This window comes from Denticeps clupeoides, chromosome 13, assembly GCF_900700375.1.
Source record: "Denticeps clupeoides chromosome 13, fDenClu1.1, whole genome shotgun sequence".
Classification (NCBI taxonomy): Eukaryota; Metazoa; Chordata; class Actinopteri; order Clupeiformes; family Denticipitidae; genus Denticeps; species Denticeps clupeoides.
The window spans coordinates 1222740-1246307 of NC_041719.1; the positions used below are offsets into that span (position 1 = coordinate 1222740).

General features: G+C 49.1%; 3 protein-coding genes across 12 annotated transcripts in view; 2 read left to right on the forward strand and 1 right to left on the reverse strand.

Moving 5' to 3' along the window:
* The first annotated feature begins 2637 nt into the window (after positions 1-2637).
* Positions 2638-9795, forward strand: tada2a (transcriptional adaptor 2A). The gene is made up of 15 exons (XM_028999625.1): positions 2638-2662; positions 3609-3715; positions 3801-3860; positions 3933-4024; positions 5043-5200; positions 5872-5960; positions 6039-6111; positions 6193-6256; positions 7675-7718; positions 8246-8356; positions 8440-8511; positions 8601-8733; positions 9051-9094; positions 9303-9382; positions 9476-9795. The coding sequence occupies exons 1-15, from the start codon at positions 2638-2640 to the stop codon at positions 9659-9661; spliced, it is 1338 nt and encodes a 445-aa protein (XP_028855458.1). The 3' UTR covers positions 9662-9795.
* A 3566-nt stretch (positions 9796-13361) lies between these two features.
* On the forward strand, positions 13362-16186 carry dusp14 (dual specificity phosphatase 14). The gene is made up of 2 exons (XM_028999626.1): positions 13362-13843; positions 15274-16186. Exon 2 carries the CDS (start codon positions 15378-15380, stop codon positions 16002-16004), a length of 627 nt encoding a protein of 208 aa, XP_028855459.1. The 5' UTR covers positions 13362-13843; positions 15274-15377; the 3' UTR covers positions 16005-16186.
* A 509-nt stretch (positions 16187-16695) lies between these two features.
* Positions 16696-23568, reverse strand: part of synrg (synergin, gamma) — a 32527-nt gene continuing 25654 nt past the window's right edge. For 6 of the 10 annotated variants that reach the window (XM_028999623.1, XM_028999622.1, XM_028999621.1 and 3 more), the window contains 7 exons: positions 22189-22746; positions 21707-21876; positions 21419-21638; positions 21033-21181; positions 20782-20892; positions 20474-20515; positions 16696-17305 (listed from right to left, as the gene is read on the reverse strand). In XM_028999623.1, coding sequence (XP_028855456.1) covers positions 17174-17305; positions 20474-20515; positions 20782-20892; positions 21033-21181; positions 21419-21638; positions 21707-21876; positions 22189-22746 — 1382 coding nt within the window. In that variant the 3' untranslated portion in view covers positions 16696-17173. The remainder of the gene's footprint in view (positions 17306-20473; positions 20516-20781; positions 20893-21032; positions 21182-21418; positions 21639-21706; positions 21877-22188; positions 22747-23568) is intronic. The other 4 variants (XM_028999624.1, XM_028999619.1, XM_028999618.1 and 1 more) reach the window with 3 other exon arrangements.

Here is a 23568-nt window from a genome sequence, read left to right on the forward strand (position 1 = left end):
CACAGGCGAGTTACTCACAAGGTGAAATAAGTGAAAACATGTTTTATATTCTAGTTTCTTTGCTCTGATTACTGCTTTTTTTACACACTCTTGGCATTCTCTCGATGAGCTTCAAGAGGTCGTCACCTGAATTGCTTCTCCAACAGTCTTGAAGGAGTTCCCAGAGGTGTTTAGCACTTGTTGGTCCAGCTCACCCCAAACCATCTTAAACATTTACCCATAATTCACTGTTCTCAAATCACATGGTGGCATTTGGTCCTGTTCTCGCCAGACGGAGACGCACCAGAGATGGCGATTTGTTTTTGTCCATTATATTTGTCCATATCCTCGTCCTACCACATAGAATCCTGGGTTAAAGTAGCCTGGTGGGTAACACACTCGCCTATAAACCAGAAGACCTCAACATCCCAGGTTCGAGAACCCTGTCACGACTGGTTGAAAAGCGTCTGGTAAATGCTGTAAATGTAAAGGACATAGATCACGTTTTATGAAAAATTAATGCGGAGCAATATGAAAATGGTTTGTTTATGGAAGAAAATCTGTGTATATGTGCCGGAGTTAAATGGTTACACTAGATTTATAAATGTATTTCTTCTTTTCTTGTGTCTTTTATTTTCTTATTTTCTAAAGACTTTTATTTTGTTTACCTGTATTCTGATGTGGGTAAGGGAATTATAACGACAATCAGGGTGTTTGTTCAATTGTAGAATGTTAAAATGTGTTAATGTTTCTGGTTATGTCAAATATGTTTCTGTATTTTTGTTTGTTCAATTTATGATTATTATAAAAAGTTATGTGGGTTCTAAAACTTTGATCACCCCCCGAAAAGTGGTTGGATGCGGCCGTGCCCTTGGGTTAGTGGGTTGGAGACCCGGTTTAGTCCTCTTAGACACATGGCATGAGCTGTGAGAGGTGCGTGGGGTTTGTGTGTAAAAAGTTATTTCTTCTATTTTAATTTATGTGCATATTCGGAATATTTTGCATGTGTGTTATTTTGTGAATATTTTTTAATGTTCTGTTATTACTGTATATTGTAGAGAGAGGTGCAGAGAGACGAGAGTTGTGACGCGATGTTCTGGCGTGACCTTGCTTTTATACAGGTATGCAATATTGTAAATAATTTATGTTAATGTTTAGTCCTCTTAGACACATGGCATGAGCTGTGAGAGAGAGGTGCAGAGAGACGCGGTTTGTGACGCGATGTTCTGATGTGACCTTGCTTTTGTACAGAATACACTTTGCACGGAAAATTTCTTGGGTGTCGGCTCGTCAATTACGGTTCAAGAAAAGAAATAAAAAAATTACACAACGCAGAAGAAGAACCGCTACATATACACTAACCTTTTTTTTGTATAGAAGCAATGCATATTTTCCCTAAACAAATGTGCTGTAGATAAGTTGAATGATTATTTTTCAATGCCGATGAATGCAGAGTAAGAGAGGAGAAAGTGCACCATGACCTGATTGGCTGGATGTTCTATCCTTCGCATGCTGAGTGACATCGTGTTTGTGCCTTGTGCAGGTCGGTGAGGAACGTCCACGAGGAGCCGCCGAGAGGAAGAAAGTGTAGATCATGCTGTGTTATCATGTGACTGACATTCCCACCGCTCCTTCATGGTTACGGTGGAATAAAGTTGAATAAAAACACTGCCTCATTCTGGTTTGTAAAGGACTGGAGGCTGGGAGCGGTGGAAAGTAAGGGGGCCGAATGAAAGAAAGAAAGAAAGGAAGGAATGAAGAAAGGAAGGAAGGAAGGAACGTCTCACGTCACCTTATCTGTTCGTAATTATTAGCGCCCGACTCTCAGAAAAAAAGCGGGAAACGGCTCATTAGCTCAATTAACACAGAGCTCAGCGCGCGCACCAGGATACACCAAGGTATTAATAATAATACCATTATTATTATGACAAAAACTAGCTGACAGTCAAGGGTTTTCCACCAATTTAACACGATAATATAATATAATGCAATATAATATAATTTGTGTGTTGGTATGGAATTCCTCTTTTATAATATATTGTAATATAATATAATATGTACTGTAATAAGTACTGTAATGCTCCTGACCGCCCGACAGGTGGCAGCCTTGGACACGTGTTCAGCGTATTTAATATTATATAAAAAATATAATTACCAAAATAAATTGCCAAAAAAGTATAAGAAGTAGTATATTCTTCTATATTAGGTATATTATTATTATATTACTGAGAGCAAGTCCGCTATTTATCACACGAGCAACGTAAGGGATGAAGATGTTATTCAGATAATTTATAGATTGTCCAGAAAAACAGTAACGTTCAAACATGAAACCAGCAGGAAATGATAAAATGTCCAAACGCGATCTAATCACTCTCTCCCGCTCGGCCGGGAATAATATGAATAAAAAGACACGATCAAAAAAATGATAAAGGCAAGTAAACCTGCGCCATTTCCGGCGCGTTTCCGCCACTTCCTCCTCCGGCCTGTAGAGGCGCTGTGGGGGACGCGGTTCCCGAATCACGGCATGGAGACGCCAGACGGGGATTACTGACCAAACGGCTGGCGTCTTCGCCCGGAGAATAAAGCAGAATTACACCGTGGACGCGGGTCCGTGAGCGAAGGGTCTTGTCGGCTTGTTGTCCCCGCTGTGGCGCCCACATGGAGCGGTTAGCCTCGTTTGCGGGTGAGTTGCGCAGCTTTGTTTCCGCTCCTTGGTGCTCTGGACGAATCTTTCTGCCGCTGCTAATCCTCCAGGCTAACAGTTATATTTACAGTTACAGTAACTGTTATATTTTCTGCTACTGTTATATTTACTGCTACATTTACTGTTACATTTACTGTTACATTAACTGTTATATTTTCTGCTACTGTTATATTTACTGCTACTGTTATATTTAATGTTACATTTACTGTTACATTAACTGTGACATGTACTGTTACTTTTACTGTTACTGTTATTTACTGTTACAGTATTCACTCGGTTGTAGTTTTAGTCCGATTATAAGAATATTCACAAATTTTTATTTGTCATGTGCAACATGCAGTGAAATGTATCCTAAACCGCTCCAAAATAAATAAGAACAGGATAATGAGGGGGAAAATAAAACCGAATAAAGAGGAGTGAGGCTGGTTTAAAAAAAAAAGGGGCTGAAATGCAAGACCGATGTCACTCCGCAGTGACTATAGATACCGCGCTGACACAGTTAGTCTAAGTATTCTCCAAAGAGGAAAATTCTCAGCGACTGTGCTGTTCCGACCTCGAGGGGAAGTTCATTCCAAGACAGAGAAGAGTCTAGACGAATGTCCTCCTCGTACCTTCAGCGGTGGAGGGACCAGGCGAGCAGGACTGGGATAATATGGGCTTGTGTTTGGATCCAGTGGCGGGAGTGTAGCGGTGGGGCGCCGTGCTGTATTAGCTGTAGGACTGAACAAGGATCTGGGTGGCCTGTGTTGATGGATGATGGTGGATCCACCTCATCACCCGTTTAACCCCCCTGCTCTTCTGTTTGTGTAGTCTTGCAGTTTATGAGGCTTAAAAGATATAAAGTTGCTCTCCAGATTCCATCCTGGCATGTTGTGGTGTAAAACAGGGACGCTGTGGTCAGTTTGACGTCCCTTCTCACCCACAGGTGACCCGTTGGACAGGCCGCCATGTCGCGGCTGCTCCTCTTATCTGGTGGAGCCGTACATCAAGTGTGCGGAGTGCGGCCCGTCGCCCGTCCTCCTGTGCCTGCAGGTGACCGACACACGACACGCATGGGACAGGACGCGCCGGCCGGACTTTCTCACACCTCATTCCCTTCCCGTCCCTTCCCTTTCAGTGTTTCACCAGAGGCTTCGAGCACAAGAAGCACCTGAGTGACCACAAGTACGAGATCATGGTGAGATGTGGTCAGCCGCATGCTTCTGCTGCCTGGTTCTGTGTTTTTAATGATCAATGATCTTCTCTGCAGACCTCAGACTTCCCGGTGCTGGAGGCCGGCTGGACGGCGCAGGAGGAGATTGCTCTGCTGGAGGCCGTGATGGACTGCGGCTTTGGGAACTGGTGAGAACATTAGGACCGTTACACTCTAAACTGGTGATAGTGTAAAACTTGTCACCTTCTTGAACCGGCGCCCTTCAAATGTGAGGATTTTGTAGTACTGATGGCAGAAGGAAACCAGACGAGGTTTCGAGGTGGTGGCTGATCATGGTCACACGTCCTGGTAGGAGTAAATACTACATTTGTGACAAGATGATATGCCACACTCAATCACACACATCTTCTGCCGTGCTTTCTGCCTCTTGAAGAGTCCCCTATCATGAAACTGTGAATTTGTGAGATGATTTAACATTAATAGACTAGCCTGTCTATGGTCCTGCAGTGGCTAGAAATGGTGATAATTTGGTCGTTTTGCTTCACCGTTCAGAGAGCGGCAGCACAGACAGTCGGATCTGGAATTTGTCCCCTTATGACATCATAAGGGGAAAGGTTACCTCCCGTTTCTCATACTTTTTCCATGCTGAGAATTTCTGATCCCGCCCCTAAAAATGATCTCCACCGACATCATGGCTTCCAAACGTGCAAATTGCATTGCAGTTGTTCGGTGATTGGATGTCAAAATGGACACAAATAAAAAACAATTATTTCGTTACGCGAGACCCTGAAGAACCAGCGGGTTCATTTTTTTTCTGGAAAAATGGCGATTCAACTTCCTGTCAGCACCAAACATTGTGGATGGTGTTGATGACGCCATTTCAAACTTCTTCTCCTCCTCGTCCCGCCTCTCTCCTCCTCATTAGCATTTAAAGCTACAGACGTTGAAACGGCGCATCTTGGGGAATCTCATTGTGGGACTGGATCAAAGTGGCTGTAATTCTGCACCAAGGTGGAATTTCGGAAAGAGGCGTCAGATACAGAATTAGGGGACCAACAAGACCAAAATAAAAAACATTTCATGTCAGGGGACCTTTTAATATTTAATATGTATTCTGAGGCAAAGGCGCACTGGTAAGTACCCTGCGGCATCTGAGAAGCTTCTACCACGACTGTCTTCGGCCTCGTAACAAAAACGCACTCTCAGGCAGGACGTGGCGTATCAGATGAGGACCAAGACCAAGGACGAGTGCGAGAGTCACTACATGAAGAACTTCATCAACAACCCACTGTTCTCCTCCACGCTGCTCAGCCTGCGCTCCTTCGAGGAGCTGCGCGCCGCCGACTCGGCCATTCCCTTCCGACGTGAGTTCCGCTCCCATCAAGAACGTTTACATTTACAGCGTTTACCAGACGCACTTATCCAATCAATAGTTACAGGGACAGTCCCCCCTGGAGGCACTCAGGGACACGATGGTAGTAAGTGGGGTTTGAACCTGGGTCTTCTGGTTCACAGTCGAGTGTGTTTCCCGCTAGGCTACTACTACCCAGTAGTTACAGGGACAGTCCCCCCCCTGGAGACACTCAGGGTTAAGTGTCCTGCTCAGGGACACGATGGTATTAAGTGGGGTTTGAACCTGGGTCTTCTGGTTCATAGTCGAGTTACCCGCTAGGCTACTACTACCCAGTAGTTACAGGGACAGTCCCCCCCTGGAGACACTCAAGGTTAAGTGTCCTGCTCAGGGACACGATGGTAGTAAGTGGGATTTGAACCTGGGTCTTCTGGTTCACAGGCGAGTGTGTAAACAGTCACATGAAGTGTGTAGAGAAGCAGCAATACAGTATTGTTCTCCATCTGCAGACTTTTTAATTGTAATAGTTTATCCTTCATTAGACACCCAGTTCTCTGCGTCTCTCCATGTCCACGTTAATGCCACGTTCACTCTTTAATCGTCCTCAATTTGTGAGTTGCTGATGAACTAACGTCACTACTGACCAGAACTTTTACACAGTGCTGTGTGCGCTCTGCTCTGCAGCCACAGACGACCCCCCCAGGCCCACCTTCGACTCGGTGCTGTCCAGGGACATGGCGGGTTACATGCCGGCCCGCGCCGACTTCATGGAGGCGAGGAGCCGCGACTGTTTCTCAGTTATAAGCGCGCGTGTTGGTTTTTCCTGAAGCTGGAACTCTGCGTTTTTACAGGAGTTTGATAATTACGCCGAGTGGGACCTGAAGGACATCGACTTCGTGGACGACGACTCGGACATCCTGCACGGTGAGAAGGAGTCTCTCTGCCTCTTCTCTGTCCTGACATACGAGTCGTGGGTCGTGAGTCTCTGCTCTCCTTCTTCCGCAGCACTAAAGGTGGCGGTCGTGGACATTTATCACTCGCGGTTAAAGGAGCGCCAGCGCAGGAAGAAGTGAGTTGACCAACCCTCCATCAGAGACCTATTTACAACGAGTCAAGACACCACCAGGGGCAGCGGTGGCCTAGCGGTTAAGGAAGCGGCCCCGTAATCAGAAGGTTACCCGTTCGAATCCCGACTGAGGTCCCCTTGATGAAGGTCCCGTCCCCACACACTGCTCCCCGGGCGCCTGTCATGGTGCCCACTGCTCACCAAGGGTGACTGTTAAATACAGAGGACACGTTTCACCGTGTGCTGTGCTGCAGTGTTTCACAATGAGAATCACTTCACTACCACTTGTCACTTTGAAAAATATTCATATTTTACCAAGTAACTACATATAGTTACAGTTAAATGGCGCTAATGAAGTATTTCTACAGCACATTATTATGGCCAAGTGATAGGAAGCGCCCATTACACAAAAACTACAGATCCCACAATGCACCATTTACTGACAAACTGAGTTCACACGGTGCTTGGTGACTTTGAAGCACAAAAAAGGAATTTTAAACAGCTTCACAACCTATTTGCCGTTGAAGTGGAATCTGTTCCTGAAGCTGCGGTGTAAAGATGACGTTCGGCAAGGCATCTTGGAAGCGCTGATTTGTGTTATCCGCACCATAATAATAGATCTATATCAAGTTATCTTGAGTTTTAGCTCATCTGTAGGTTTTTATTTCTGACTAAAAGTGCCTTTTAAAATACTGGAAGTTAAGAATACTTCATGATCGCGTTCAGTTTGGGTTTTTTTGCACAGGACACCATTCCAAATTGATTTCATGAAGAAACATTCATCCTCCACTAGGTGGCGCCATATCAGCACAGATTTCATGTTCTCCCACGTCCCAAATCTGATCTGGTTGATTCTGTGGAGGGCTGTCAATGAGAGTCAGGCTGGAGAATGTCCAGAGTGTCCGGTGTGTGTTCTACAATGATGGACTGGGGTCTGTCTGCTTCTGGGAACGTTCTTCAGTTCTGGGCAGGTTTTCGGCTGATATCAGTGGTTCTAAGCTGCTGCATCTGCAACGTCGGGCAGCAGCGAGATCAGCAGACACTTCAGTTGTCAGATGGAATGATAACTTGGGTTGAATCAGGAGGGATTTCTCCGGGATCCTCTGGTTCTGGACATGCGCGGTGGTCCATGACTCTGCTCTGTCCAGAACCATGTTCTCCAGTTTACCATGTTGGACTATTTAATACCAACTTTACTATTTTACTGTTTCTCCTGGAGGACGTCCCTATCCCATGTTTCCCTATCACTTTTGTTCTCCCTGAGTGTTCCTTCTGTACAGAGTCAAGGAGTGTTTGGTGTCACATAAGAAACAATTGTCCGTAAATGGTTCTGGTTCTGTAGAACCGGTTGGTGTATTAATCCTTTTGCTCTGAATCGAGTTGAAGGTTCATCAGTCACTGTTCTGGTTGTGTTTTTGCAGGATCATTCGGGACCACGGACTCATAAACCTGCGCAAGTTCCAGAGTGAGTGGTTCTAACAGGAGCTTCTCCACGTTCTTTACATGTCAGGCTGGGGGTTGGTCCCTGAGCTCCACCCAGCAGGAGCTGCTGCAGTGGCCTACTGACCAATCAACACCACCGTACTTAGGGTGTAAACGGGATCACACACACACACACACCCACACACACACTCAAGGTTTATTCTCAGGCTTTAAGGTGTGTGTGTGTGTGTGTGTCTACTCATGTTTTATTTATTCCTCCACCTCTTTATATCTCCAAGACAAAAGGAACCTGGAGCTTCTGCGAATCTGCAGCCTGGTTGTCATGGAGACTGTCAGAAAGACTGTGTGTGTGTGTGTGTGTGTGGTATGATATGATAATGGAAGCTGTGTCCGAAGCTTGATCCTTTTATCCTACACGCACACACCTTCACGGTGGAATGACCTCACACCAGTCCACCATCTTGCTGTTCTCCGTGTTAAGATGTGTGAGTGTGTGTTGGGGTGTGATTGGTGGTTCATCACTGTGTGTGTGTGTGTGTGTGTGTACAGTGTTGGAGCGGCGATACCCGAAGGAGGTTCAGGACCTTTATGAAGCCATGAGACGTTTTGCCAGGGTGGTGGGACCCATGGAGCATGACAAGTTTATCGAGAGCCACGCACGTGAGTTACACACAGCGTCATAATACATTAACAACGTAACACAACACGAAATGGTAATAAAGGCGAAATGTTGTGTGTGTCAGTGGAGTTTGATTTGAGGCGGGAGATCCTGCGTCTACAGGAGTACAGGAGAGCCGGAATCCGCTCTTTCTGCAGTAAGTCCAGACCAGGCTGGTGGTGGTGACGATTGTGACTGGGCCGGGGGTGTGTCTGCTTGTCGTAACCCCGCCCACGTCCTGTGCAGGTGCGCGGGTGTATGAGCGGGTGAAGCGCGTGCGCGAGGACGAGAGGAGGAAGAGGACGATGCTGTGTGACGTCCTGCAGTACGTCCACGACAACCGCGCCTGCCAGCAGTGGCTCCACAAGCAGGCCGCCATGTGAGGCTCCGCCTTCTCCACTTACCCATAATTCTGCACTCTGTGATGGGTTTTGTAATTTGGTGCTAGATTAGAACCTAAATATTCTATTTGAAGAGTGTGTGTGTGTGTGTGTGTGTTTGTGTGTTTTCTTCTCTTTTCTCTCCACGGTTCACACTGAAGACAACAGACGCTGTGTGTGTGTGTGTGTGTGTGTGTGTGTGTGTGTGTGTGTGTGAGATGATTCACCCCCGCTGTTGTGTGGGGATCTGGACCACAGAGACGTGACTCTGAGTCGTCGTCACGGTGATGCTGACGATTCTCTTTTCTCTCCACAGAGATGCTGGCATCAGCCCTGTGGTGACGACCATCACCGCAACAAGTGAGACCAGTTTCTTTCTCTCTCTCTCTCTCTCTCTCTCTCTCGCTCACTCTCTCTCTCACAGAGAGAGAGTGGGACTCATGTGTGTGTGTGTATCGGGTCAGTGACCAGGAATGTTATTAATTGAGTTCAGATCTTCTGAATGCACAAATGTCTCCATAAATTCATGACGTTTATAGACTCTTGCTGATTGGCTCTCGTGCCTCAGGCTCAGGTCGCAGAACTGCCCCGCCCCTCAACCTCACCGGTCTGCCCGGAACCGAGAAGCTGGACGAACGGGAGAAGGAGGTAACCCCGCCCCGCCTTGTTGTAAAAGTGACGGCGTGCGTGCGTGCGAGTCGAGTCCCTGACGCCGTGTCCCCGACGCCGTGTCCCCCGCAGCTGTGCCAGGTGGTGCGCCTGGTGCCCGGCGCCTATCTGGAGTACAAGCAGGCCCTGCTGAACGAGTGCCGGCGGCAGGGCGGCCTCAGGCTGGCACAGGCGCGGTCGCTCATCAAGATCGACGTCAACAAGACCCGCAAGATCTACGACTTCCTCATCCGAGAGGGGCACATCAACAAAGCCTAGAGCCCCGCCCCCCCCGACCAGCCCACAAGTGACGCGTTAATGATAAAAGAGGTGAAGGTGAGCTGGAACGGGGTCTGTCTGGATGCTGTTAATGCTTCGTGTTGTCGTTTGAACATTAAAAACTTTTATACTGACTTTTTCTTTATTTCATTGATCATTAACCGATCTTGTTTGTGCTGATCTTGCTCCGTGCTTTATGCAGGACTTTATTTTTATAAACACATGGTTCTGTAGCAGAACTTCAGGACCTCCTCTTTACGTCCTCTGGCTGGAGAGCGCTGTGTGTGTGTGTGTGTGGAGATGATACTGGACCTCCAGGAGGAGGTCTTGATCCGTCAAGGGTTATACTGTCTGTACAGGACAGGAAGACAGGGGCAGGTGACCAAGTGACCCTTTATTGTCTTTTCAGCTATATACAGTTGATGCCAAAATTATTATGAAACTGACAACGCCTTTTGATTTCTCCACAAATGATGCTTGTTATTTTGGAATCAAGTTTAATTAGGACTAAATTATTAGCCCCCTGCCCATTAATAGTCAATAGTGCCACTTCGATGTAAGCTTTGGGTCACTGTCTTGTTGGAAGACCCACTGGCAGCCTAAGCCTGGACTACGAGTAGAATTTTGTATATTCTCTCTCAAAAGCATGATTCTGCCACCCCCCATGTTCACTCTCATACCAAAGCACAGACTTCCGAAACTCATTTTTACCTTCTGGGACGATGGTCCAGAAGTCCACCACGGTGAAGAGCCCTCACAACCGTTTCCCTTGAATCACTGACTCCAGAAGAGGCCTGGTCAGCAACACTGGGGGGGATTATTACCCTGGGGGGCTAATAACTATACGTGCTGGACAGTACATAGTGAAACGAAACGGCGTTACTCCAGAACCTGGTGCTTCATCTAACAAGAGTAAAATTTAACTCAAACAAGACAGACAGTGGTGGAACCAGCGAAATGAATGATGAAGATGGCGAATGCTGCTGTAGTCGATACCATGACCTTTAACCTCACAAGGCAGCCTGCATTTTACTGAATAGGCATTGTGAGTCCAGGAACACTAGAACCGTGGAACCTTGTTACTCTTCCAGCATTTTCCGCTCCACTGACTCCTGAATTCTGTCCCTTCATCCGAGTAAACAAGAGCCGGCCTGGCACACACACACACACACACACTGTCCCTCACACAGAGTCCGTCTCTCTGGGCGATTATTGCTAGGCAGTGATTAACACAGAAGGTGAACTTGCTCTCCTATTGTCCACTTGCTCGTTCCCCTGGCAACCAGGTCTGTAGCATTCAGACTCTGAAAAGATACACACACACACAGCTCTCCCGTGTGTGTGTGTGTCTCTTCGACTCTGTTTGGCTGTGGGGGGCGTCGACCAGATCTGCACTATCAGTGCCGCTTGCATGAAAACAGGAACCTACATCTACCATCAATCCTGCAGATCTTCATCATGACACCAGTAAAACCATCTTATGCTGAGACTTCAGCTACCAAAAATCTCACTGGTGTCATTTAACCAGGAGATGTTATATCCTTGAAGGATAAGGACCTGAAGCTGGCAGACATGGTCCTAAAGTACCGCCTGGTTGGTGGCCATTTGGCTTGTTCCTAAAGGTAGTTTGGTGGCCACGTGGGTTGTTCCTGAAGGTCCGACAGGTTGGTGGCCGCATGGCTTGTTCCTGAAGGTCAGTCAGGTTGGTGGCCCTGCGGTGTGTTCCTGACAGGTTGGTGGCCGCGTGGCTCGATCCTGAAGGTCTGTCCGTCAGGTTGGTTGCCGTGCGGTGTCCCCGGTTTATGACTGTCGTAGCTGTGAGAGGGAGACAACCTGTGGGCTTTATTTAGCCACCCCCAGCTCTGCTGCTACTGCAGTGTCTGTTCACACGCATTGTTCATAACTGCTGGTCCTACGTCAGACGAACGTAATGAACCTTACTCTCACATCCAAACACACATTCCAGCCATGTGGCCAAGAACCACATGGGTCCTCCACAGCAGGTAAATGGTGTCTCCAATCCAGAATGAACACAAAGCTGAAGACCTTTAGACCTGAAATAGCGTATGACCCTCACAGGCTATGGGGGTTCAGGAGAGTTCTGGTCATTATTTATCTGTGAGGTTTGGACCTAATAAGGCGCCACCACCTCAGGGCCCTCACAGAAGGAGCACAAATGAAAAGGCAGAGTGAAAGTGAAGTGATTGTCAGTGGGAAACACTGCAACACAGCACACAGTGAAACATGTCCTCTGTATTTAACCATCACCCTTGGTGAGCAGTGGGCACCATGACAGGCGCCCGGGGAGCAGCGTGTGGGGACGGGACCTTCATCAAGGGGACCACTAGGCCATATCAGGTCACACCAGTGTGACTGTGATCGGTGTGTTGTCCGAGAACGGTCTGTTGCTGGTCCTGTAGAACCTGGTTAAACCTGAGGGAACCAGCAATTCCAGAGAACGAGAAATTACACCACTCGGGGGCGTGGCCTCAAAAGCCTGCAGCCCCTGACTGATATTGCACCACATCGCAATTCTTGAATCATCATTCCAGCGCATTGCATCATTTACTGTCAGAAGGTCATGTGTCCTCCTCAGGAGGTCAGACTCACGCTGGGGCTCTGAATGCCTGGGCTAATGGAGCAACGTCCCCACCCCTGTTCCAGATTTCACACGATGACAACGCTGAAAGCTCTGGCCCACGGTGAAAAACATCAGAATACCTTCAGACGTTCCATCATAAAAACCCCACCTCAGAATCAGATGAACTGTACGTCTTGGAAGGATGACATTTATTAGGTCTGATGGTCTCCAGTTAAACAAATTCCATCATGGTGAGGTTGAGGTTGAAGTTTATTGTCATATGTACAAAGTACAGCTTACAGAGCACAATGAAATTCTTACTGGAAAACCCTCTCCCACGTAGACAGAACATAGAACATGATACATAGAAGACATGATACATTGAAGACATAAAAGAGAAAGTGCAGCAGCAATAAATAATAAGTCACAGAAGGGTGAATATATCTATAAGTTGCATATGAAGGTGATTGTGCGTAATTGAAGTGACAGTGCGTACTATGTGTTGTATAGCCTGATGGCACTGGGGTAGAAACTGTTCCTGAATTGTGATGTGCGTGAGTGAATTGTCCCGAGGTGTTGAGAGCGTGACCACTGCCCGCCTCACGTGATCCGTCGTATGGGATGTAGAAGGTCGCTTTGGGGCTTCATCCCCTGAAAGCCGCCTGCAGGATTACAGATTAGAGTCGAGCTGTGAGTGACGTAGTTGGCAGCCGGACGATGAGCTCGCAGATCTCACATTATCTCCCCACCGTGGAACCGAAACATTCTGCTCCCAGGGTCCAATTATTTACAAATGGAATCATGTGTAACGTTGTGAAATATTTATATTCAGTATATATATTTATAAACAGTATGAACATATTCTACAACTTGCACGCATCCTTACACATGTGGTGGTTGGAATCTTCTGCTCTGTACTTGAGGGACACCATCTACCGGAATCAAATTCCTGGTACGTGCTGCACACACTTGGCCAATAAACACCATTCTGATTCTGAAATGGTTGTTTGCATGAAATGCAGATTTTCACCATCAGCTCTAATATAGACTCTATTTTAAATTAGAATAGATTCAACTTTATTGTCATTCCACATGTACAAGTGCAGGGCAACGAAATGCAGTTTAGGTCTAACCAGAAGTGCAATAAGCAGCCAGTGCAGGAAACAGGTCCAATAAGGTATGTATGTACATAAGGTGATATGTGCAGGAGATGGATAAATATGAACATATTTATATATATAAAAAAAGTGTATAGTCCGTGCAATGCTTATGTGCAAAAACGTGCTAGATTAGGTAGTACGTATATAGGAGAACAAGAACAAAAACCTTCTAACTGCTGCTTATTCTTTTGCAAATAGAAGTTTGTAATGAGCGGTTTTATTCCGCTGCTCACACGTTACACGCGCACCCAGGACGGTCCGGCCACGCCCACTCCCGACCCTTCCTCCTCCGATGATGATGATGATGATGATGATCCTCATTGACTTGCTGCGCGCGTGCTGCCTCCCGGCGGCGTCACGTGGGGGGCGGCGCGTGAGCGCGCGCTCGTCTCGTCTGACGGTCTCGTGCGAGTTCGTCTGCGTCTCCGGCATCTTCTCTCGGTAAGTTGCGGACCTTCATCCTCCGTCGTCGCGTTTTACGAAGACCAGATCTCCGCGTGCGTGCGTGCGTGCGTGTAAAAACCCGCGGCATTTGGTCACGACTTCGCGTCGATCCACGATCACCAGATATGATGGGGCTCGTTTGTGACGGCTCCGGATTGGCTGTTGTGAAGTGGTTGCCATGGTTACGCACCTGTGGCATGAAGTGGTTCTGGAAAGGAAGGAATGATGGAAGTTCAGAGTGCAGCTGGTTTAAAATAAACAGAAAGTTCCCCTGTAGAAGATGTGTGTTGGTTAGAAGAGGATTGGTCTGGAAGGACCAGGGTTCTCCTCCATCTCCCCCACTTTCGTAACCTGGTCCTCCATGAATAATGGACCAGCACCCAGTGAGGGGACGAACCCTACTCTCTCTCTCTCATGTTTCAGAAGCTGCTGGAGTTTGAAGGTATAACAGGACCCGCAGTAGATGGTGGCTTGTTCATGTGTTGATGTTTTTGTGTGTGTGTGTGTGTGTGTGTGTGTCTCCAGTTGCCGTTGGTTGAACCAGATCCTCGTGTGGAATCTCCTGATCTGGTGTTGGCAGGACGTGTGCGTACGTCTCTGTTCTCGTGAAATGTCGGTCTGGATCAGATGCTTCTTTTCCTCTAATCAGTCACCTCGGATCCGGGTTTGGGTTCCGTCTCGTTTCTCCATTTCTGTCCTCATCTCACGACCCGCCGCTGGGTTCTGGTTCTGGGATTCGGTGTCCAGAGAGAACTCTTCTTATGATGGAATACTCGTGGTGTGTGTGTGTCTGTACCTCTGAATCCTGAAGGCTCTTCAGTCCACTGGGCACGAGGAGCTGGAGGGAAGGTGGGGGTGGAGTGGACCAGTGACGTAGGACCACCTGCTGGCACAGAGGACGCGTGAAACCATTCCGAGATTCAGACAGGGATCATCTCAGCCATCCGCTGTTCTGCTACTAAATTTAAACGCAGAAGAACGTTGCTTGTAGTTCTGCGCATCGTTGTGACCCTGTGTGGATTTTAGGAAGCCAAAAATAAATGGAAAATGAAGATGAATGTTGTGCATCCAACCCCACAAAGAATTGGCTGCATGTGTGAAATGAGCCTGACGTTCCTGCTCCTGGAGAACAGCTGAGTGAATTTGATCGTGATGCTCAGAACATCTCCAACACAGCGGGTCTTGTGGTCCAAGGAAGCTCACCTGATGAACCTCGGTCACACCAAGGCAGCGGAGACTGGTGCATCTGGTCTAAAAACCTTCATGTCGCATTTACCCGACGCCCTTATCCAGAGCACCTTACAATCAGTAGTGACAGGGACAGTCTCCCCTTGGAGACACTCAGTCTCCTGCTCAGGGACACGATGGTAGAAGGCCGGGTTCGAACCTGGGACTCTTGAGTTTGACTTTGTCTCCTTTTCTTGCAGGTAAAACTGAATCGGAGTTCATTTGAAACCTTGCAGGAGCGCAATGTTCTGGATTTCCTGAGGACCACCATCTTCTGCCCCTCTTCTTCAGCCCGCTTTGCCCAATGGGTTCCCGTGGCCAGAGTTTCTTCCACCACCACCACCACCGGCACGCTGTGGTGCCCACCTCCATCCCCAGACTGGTGCCCGAGACGAGCAGCCTCCTCGGGGGCATCGCCCAGATCACGCCCTCGCTGTTCCTGAGCCGCGGCAACGTGGCGTCCAACCGCGGCCTCCTCCTGTCCAAGGGCATCACCTGCGTGGTCAACGCCACCATCGAGCTGCCCAACTTCAACTGGCCGCACGTGGAGTACGTGAAGGTGCCGCTGGCCGACGTGCCGCACTCGCCCATCTCGCTCTACTTCGACAGCGTGGCGGACAAGATCCACAGCGTGGGCCGCAAGCGCGGCGCGGTGCTGGTGCACTGCGCCGCCGGCGTCAGCCGCTCCGCCTCGCTCTGCCTGGCGTACCTCATGAAGTACCACCGCGTGCCGCTGGCCGACGCCCACGCCTGGGTCCGGGCCCGGCGGCCCGTCATCCGGCCCAACGCCGGCTTCTGGCGCCAGCTGATCGAGTACGAGCGCCGGCTGTTCGGCAGGAACTCGGTCAAAATGGTGCAGACGCCGTACGGGGCCGTGCCGGACGTGTACGAGAGGGACCGCAGGACCCTCGCGCCCTACTGGGCCACTTAGAACCCGGCGGAAGGAAGAGAACGTCGGCGCCGGGACGAGATCCGCGAACTTGTCCCGTCTATGTCCCTGCAGGCGAAGCGGCGGGAGACGAAATCGGCGTCCCGTCTTTAAGAGCAGCGATGTGCGAATTTGAAGCTGTTAAAACTGGTGAAGCGGCTTTTCCAATAAAAGATTTTCTTGTGCTCACGAGTCGTTGGGTTTCCTCGTTTGTGCCTGATTTGATCGGAGACGCCGAACTCCATCGTGTTCCGTCAGGGTCCATCATCAAGGGTGGTAGTAGCCTAGCGGGTAACACACTCGCCTGTGAACCAGAAGACCCAGGTTCAAATCCCACTTACTACCATTGTGTCCCTGAGCAAGACACTTAACCCTAAGTTGCTCCAGGGAGACTGTCCCTGTAAATACTGATTGTAAGTCGCTCTGGATAAGGCCGTCTGATAAATGCCGTAAATGTAAATGTAAAATGTAAATGTAAATGTAAATAATTAATCATCAGGACCATCGTGGAAGTCAAGGAGTCTAATAAATGTCAGAATTATTCCTGCATTCGTGAATTATGATTCCAGGTTTGTAGGGTCCTGCTGCTGAGGACCGGCTCAGGTTGGGAATCGGGGGGACAGAAGACAGCAGATTTCCTGCGCAGAATGAGGAGGACCATCACATTCATTCATCCGTCTCATTCAGACAGACGTCCAGAAGCCAAATCACATTTATTTTAGACAGGAATGTAAGAGCAGGTAAGTACATCCAAAGATCAGATGGTTTCTGCTCTTTAATTTAGAATCAGTCACAGTTGTTACTACAGAACTGGAATAAAATGTGAAATCCCACGTAAAACAGAGACAATCGAGACAAAAAAGAAACAGCCAGCAAATCCAAGATCTTCAGAGAGCACCTGGGAGAACGTGGGAACGTGGGAACCGTCCGTCATATTCAACGGGGAGTTCTGACGGGTTAAAAGGCCGACCTTCCGTACCTCGATCTGACAAAGACCCCATCATCATCATCATCATCCCATGAGGAGCAGAGGATGAAGATCAGGTCTTTGGCAGCTCGTTGCTGGGCCACGCCCACACAGCGGAGCGGAAGAGCAAACGGGTCAAATAAATAAGGAGTAAAAGCGGCGGGCGGACTGGTCCCTGTGTGCCGGTACCACGGCGGCAGTGACATCACAGCAGGTCGGGCAGGACGAGGCCCGGGGGTTTGGGCTCCACGCAGTTTATCCAGAAGTTGGCGCAGCTGGCGTGGTACTGGTGCCCGCCGTACGTCAGCCGGAAGTTGTCCGTCTCGGAGTTGAACGCCTGGCAAACAAGAAAAATCGCCAAATCAGAGACCGACTGGGCCGCCCCGGCCAATCAGAGCGCCCCTTCCATCCACCCAGGTGAACCCCAACTCTTCTACACCAGTGACAGGCGCTGCCGGGAATTCTCGGTCGAGTACGTGGCGTCGCTGCCGCTGAGGGGGCGGAGCTCTGCTCTCACTGCGATACCTATTTTCAGCGCAGCATGTGAGATGCGAGAGTGTGTGTGTGTGTGTCCATGGATACAGCTCTGTAAGAAATGTCTGAGCTGATGGGGCGGGTCAGTGACTCATGTGTGAATCATGTTCTCCCGCTCACACACACACACTCACGTTCACACAGACACACACACTCTCACACAGACACACTCACTCTCACACACACACAGACACTCACGCTCAGACACACACAGACACTCACGCTCAGACACACAGACACTCACGCTCACACACAGACACTCTCACACACAGACACTCTCACACGCAGACACACACACACACACACAGACACTCACTCTCACACACAGACACTCACGCTCAGATACACACAGACACTCACGCTCACACAGACACTCTCTCACGCTCACACAGACACTCACAGACACTCACGCTCAGACACACACACACACAAACAGACACTCACTCTCACACACACACACACACACACACACTCACTCTCACACACACACACAGACACTCACGCTCAGACACACACACACACAAACAGACACTCACTCTCACACACACACACAGACACTCCCTCTCACACACACACAGACACTCACTCTCACACACACACACACACACACACAGACACTCACTCTCACACAGACACTCTCTCACGCTCACACAGACACTCTCTCACGCTCACACAGACACTCACTCTCACACACACACACAGACACTCACTCTCACACACACACACAGACACTCACGCTCAGACACACACAGACACTCACGCTCACACATACACTCTCTCACGCTCACACAGACACTCACTCTCACACACACACACAGACACTCACAGACACTCACGCTCAGACACACACACACACACAGACACTCACGCTCAGACACACACACACACAAACAGACACTCACTCTCACACACACACACAGACACTCACGCTCAGACACACACACACACAAACAGACACTCACTCTCACACACACACACAGACACTCCCTCTCACACACACACAGACACTCCCTCTCACACACACACACACACTCACTCTCACACACACAGACACTCACGCTCACACAGACACAAAGACACTCACTCTCACACACACACAGACACTCACTCTCACACACACACAGACACTCACTCTCAGACACACAGACACTCACGCTCACACAGACACTCACTCTCACAGACACACAGACACTCACTCTCACAGACACACAGACACTCACTCTCACACACACACACACAGACACTCACTCTCACACACACAGACACTCACTCTCACACACACAGACACACTCACTCTCACACACACACACAGACACTCACTCTCAGACACACAGACACTCACGCTCACACAGACACTCACTCTCACAGACACTCACTCTCACAGACACACAGACACTCACTCTCACAGACACACAGACACTCACTCTCACAGACACACAGACACTCACTCTCACACACACACACAGACACTCACTCTCACACACACACACAGACACACTCACTCTCACACACACACACAGACACTCACTCTCAGACACACAGACACTCACGCTCACACAGACACTCACTCTCACACAGACACTCACTCTCACACACACACACAGACACACTCACTCTCACACACACACACAGACACTCACTCTCAGACACACAGACACTCACGCTCACACAGACACTCACTCTCACAGACACACAGACACTCACTCTCACAGACACACAGACACTCACTCTCACAGACACACAGACACTCACTCTCACACACACAGACACACACACACACAGACACTCACTCTCACACACACACAGACACTCACTCTCAGACACACTCACGCTCACACAGACACAAAGACACTCACTCTCACACACACACAGACACTGAATGAGACGTAAACAGATTCTCTACGAGTATTAACGAATCACGTCATAATTTACTAAAATAAGTTATGATGTCACCCTAAGTGCAGTAGCATCGGGACACGCCCAGAACGAAGCGAGGCGGGTAGACGGACAGACGGGCCAGTTAATGCCAGGATCTACAGCTTAACACAGCTGTCGTCGGCAGCACTAGGGGATTATGGGAGGGGGAGGGCGGTGATATTTACCCTGCAGCGCCTGTCTGGGAAAGCGTCACGGGCCAGAGAGAGCAGCACCTTCACCAGCCCGAAAGGACCCAGTTACCGTTAGCAGTGGACAGGTCAAAGGTCAGAATGCAGACGGCGGTACCACAACAGCTGACTTTACACTCCTCCCACCCTGTCCGGTAACCCCTCTGACGGACTTGATTGGCCCGTTTCTGATGGCCCGTTTATTTAGGGTTCAGTGTCTTGCTCAGGGACGCGATGGCAGTAAGTGGGGTTTGAACCTGGGACCTGGTGCCCTTCTGGCTCAGAGGCGAGTTTGTCTCCCACCCCTGTTAGAATTTCACTACACTGACCTGGAAATGTGCAAAAACACACATTAGTCTGGCTCCGCCCACCCACCCTTCCTGCACCTGGGTGTCCAGCCAGTGGACACCTGTCCCCTCGGGGTTGCTATGGTTCTACTGATCTGGGTGTAAAGGGTCTCCAGCAGCCATTTCTGCCTCAGTAAATACACCAATCCATTCATCAACTGGCGGGTATGGACAGGAACGGAGAAATGATCGGCCGTGTTACTGTCGGTGTTACACCAGTGGTGGGAGGTTAGTGTGTGTGTGTGTGTGTGTGTGTGTGTGTGTTACAGACTCGGCGGGATTCCTGTAGAAGTCCCAGCCTTGTCTGGCCGTGAACGTCCACAGGAATCCTTCGCAGGTGACACAGTGACCACGACACACTCCTCGCACACAGGGGGCCCTGGACACCACTGTCCAGGTGGAAACCCGTCACTGTGAAGGTCTTGCACATGCTGTGGGAAGAGAGGAGGGTGTGTGTGGTCACTCTGGCTCCTGGTCACATGACCACTCCCACTAACAGCCCCTAATTCTGCGGCATACTCTCTTAATGAGGCGTCCTAAAATGCTGCGCTCTTCTTTCTTCTGCAAACACAGCCATCCGTTACTCTCCAGAAGAACAGATTACAACAGTGAGTGGAGGTGTGTGTGTGTGTGAGAAGTTGGGTCATCATCAGCATAACACACTACTGGTATGTGCGATGCTGTGTGTGTATGCATACTGGTATATGCGATGCTGTGTGTAAAGGTTTGGGTGCTATACTGTGATGCAAGCACAAGTGGTAACAAATACACACGCGTGTACCGTGTTGTGTGCTTGTGCTATGTGAGGTGTGAGTGTGTGTGATGACCTTGCTCCGGGACTCCACGTTGAGAAGACACACACCACAGGCCAGCTCCTTGGCATTCTTGATGCCGTGGCGCAGAACGCAGGAGGAGAAATCTAGAGAGCTCTCATCAGGCTGTCAAACAAACACACACACACACACACACACACACACACACACACACACACACAAGCAGAGTAATTTACAGGTTTGTTTCTTACATACATTTAATGTTTACAATTCACCAAATATCAGAAGTGTGTGTGTGTTCTCACTGTCAGATTAGCGAGGCTCATGAAGCCAATCAGATTGTTCCAGACTCTGTTGATGTCCTTCAGCAACTCCTGTAGTTTTTCAGAGCAGACGGCTATCGCCTTAACGGCCAACTCCACCCTCCGTGTTACACGGTACACCTCCACCACACCTACACACGTGTGCACACACACACACACACACACACACGCATAAACACAGAGAGCAGATGACTATATGTATGTGACCCCACACTGTTGGATCTGGATCCGACTGGGTTTAGACCAGGAATAGAGCTGGATCTGATGGGGTGTAAATCAGGAGTAGAGTTGCATCTGCCGGGGTTTAGATTAGACATAGAACTGGATCTGATGGGGTGTAAATCAGGAGTAGAGTTGGAGTTTCTCACCCAGGAGGTACTCCATGCCCTGTGCTGACTGGATGACCTCGGTGCAAACGTTGGAGCTACTGATGCTGTTCAGTGTGTTGTTGGCCGTATTGATGACCTGTGGAGGGACAGAGACAGTGATGTCGGTGTGGTGTGTGTGTGTGCGTGAGGTAGTATGAGTGTTTACCTGTAAAGCACTCTCCAGGCATCTCTCCCATTCATAAGCGTAGCGCTCACTCTCCTGCACAAAAACCACAAAGCATTAAAACACACACACATAGAGAGAGAGAGAGCGACAGAGAGACTGACCTCCACCTCTCCAGTCAGGTCCTTGTACTTGTCTCGGATGACGGGCAGGGCGGGCCGGTCACTCAGGGTGTTGGAGCGATCGCGGAACTGCTGCTCTGGGGCAGGAGAGGGGGTGGGGCTGCTGCGTGGCATCTCCTTCTCGCCCAGACTATGGCTGCGTTTATGGGAGCCTGAATACATTTACAGCATTTATCAGACGCCCTTATCCAGAGCGACTTACAATCAGTAGTTACAGGGACAGTCTCCCTGGAGCAACTTAGGGTTAAGTGTCTTGCTCAGGGACACAATGGTAGTAAGTGGGATTTGAACCTGGGTTTCCTGGTTCACAGGCAAGTGTCTTACCCACTAGGCTCTTACACGTAGAACATTCAATGTTCAAGAAAGGCTCAACTCTGCCACCTGTGGCTCTTCTGCTGAACTGCAGCACATGACAAGTAAATACAGGAATGGAGGATCAGGTGATGTGAAAAATGAGAACTCACCTTGAACAGATAGGTCAAAGGTCGCCAGCTCACTCTGGATCATCTCTTCACTGGACTTCACTTTGGCCTGCGAGCTCGCCTTTAGGAAATCAGACTTGCCAAATTTGGGTTTGTCTCCTTGACAGGTAACCATATCATCAGACGGTTCGCCCTGCATGACCTCTGTCCCTGTCTCCGTTGTAGCTGGCGGGGAGTCGGATTTCTCCGACACGGTGCTGGCAAAGTCACCGAAATCATCACTGTCATCCACAACACTTTGCTCACCTGATCCAAAATCAGCCAATGCCTGAAATTTATCATCAGACCCAGCCTCCTCGGAGGAGAAGGTCGTGACCTTTGCAGAGATGGTGTGTGTGATGTTCTCTGAGCTTCCAAACAATGTCTCCTTCCGATGGATGATGGCGGACGAGGGGAACACGCCCACTTCTGACCCAAACCCAGCCGTTTGAAGTCTCTGCCCCTGATCGGACAAACCATCTTCACGATCCGACCAATCACAGCTGGTCAGACCGCCCATAGAGGACATCCCGAAGGGGTCAAACTTCAGGTCATCCACCTCTGCAAAGACAGCAAGACATGAAGGTCCAAACATGGTGAACATCTAGAGTTTCACCCTACCTGAACACACCTGAGCTGAAGGTCGACCGCTCTACAGAATCAAAAACCCTTACCTTCCAGTGAGGGGAACTCGGAGAACCTCACGTGGCCTTTAGAACTGCTCCAAGATCAAGACCGCATCGCACAGCCGAGCTCTTTTTAGTACATCGCAGATATTTTAACATACTGATTTTAAAAAGGCCACTGAATGGATGTCAGTAGGGTGCAGACTGACGGCTCGGGTGATGGTGTCTGGTTATGAAATACGATTAAATTAATTTTTAACGCGCTGGAATTAGAACCCACACAAAGGTCCATAAGTCATTAATAAAGACAAGAACTTAAAGTGAAGTGATTGTCACTTGTGATACACAGCAGCACAGCACACGGTGGACACAGTGAAATTTGTCCTCTGCGTTTAACCATCACCCTGAGTGAGCAGTGGGCACCATGACAGGCGCCCGGGGAGCAGTGTGTGGGGACGGTGCTTTGCTCAGTGGCACCTCAGTGACACCTTGGTGGATCGGGATTCAAACCGGCGACCTTCTGATTACGGGGCCGCTTCCTTAACCGCTAGGTCACCGCCGCCCCACCAACTTGAACTTGACAGATTCAACCTTCAGATGTTTACTGACTTGCTTGCGAAGAGTAATTTTCCCCGTTGGACCAGCAAGGGACCGAAATGCCCCAACGTTTTATGTTTTAAGGAGTTTTATGTAGAATAATAATGTGGTTGGAGTAAGAAGCACCACAGGTGTGTTATATACGAGAAGAATGTCATTC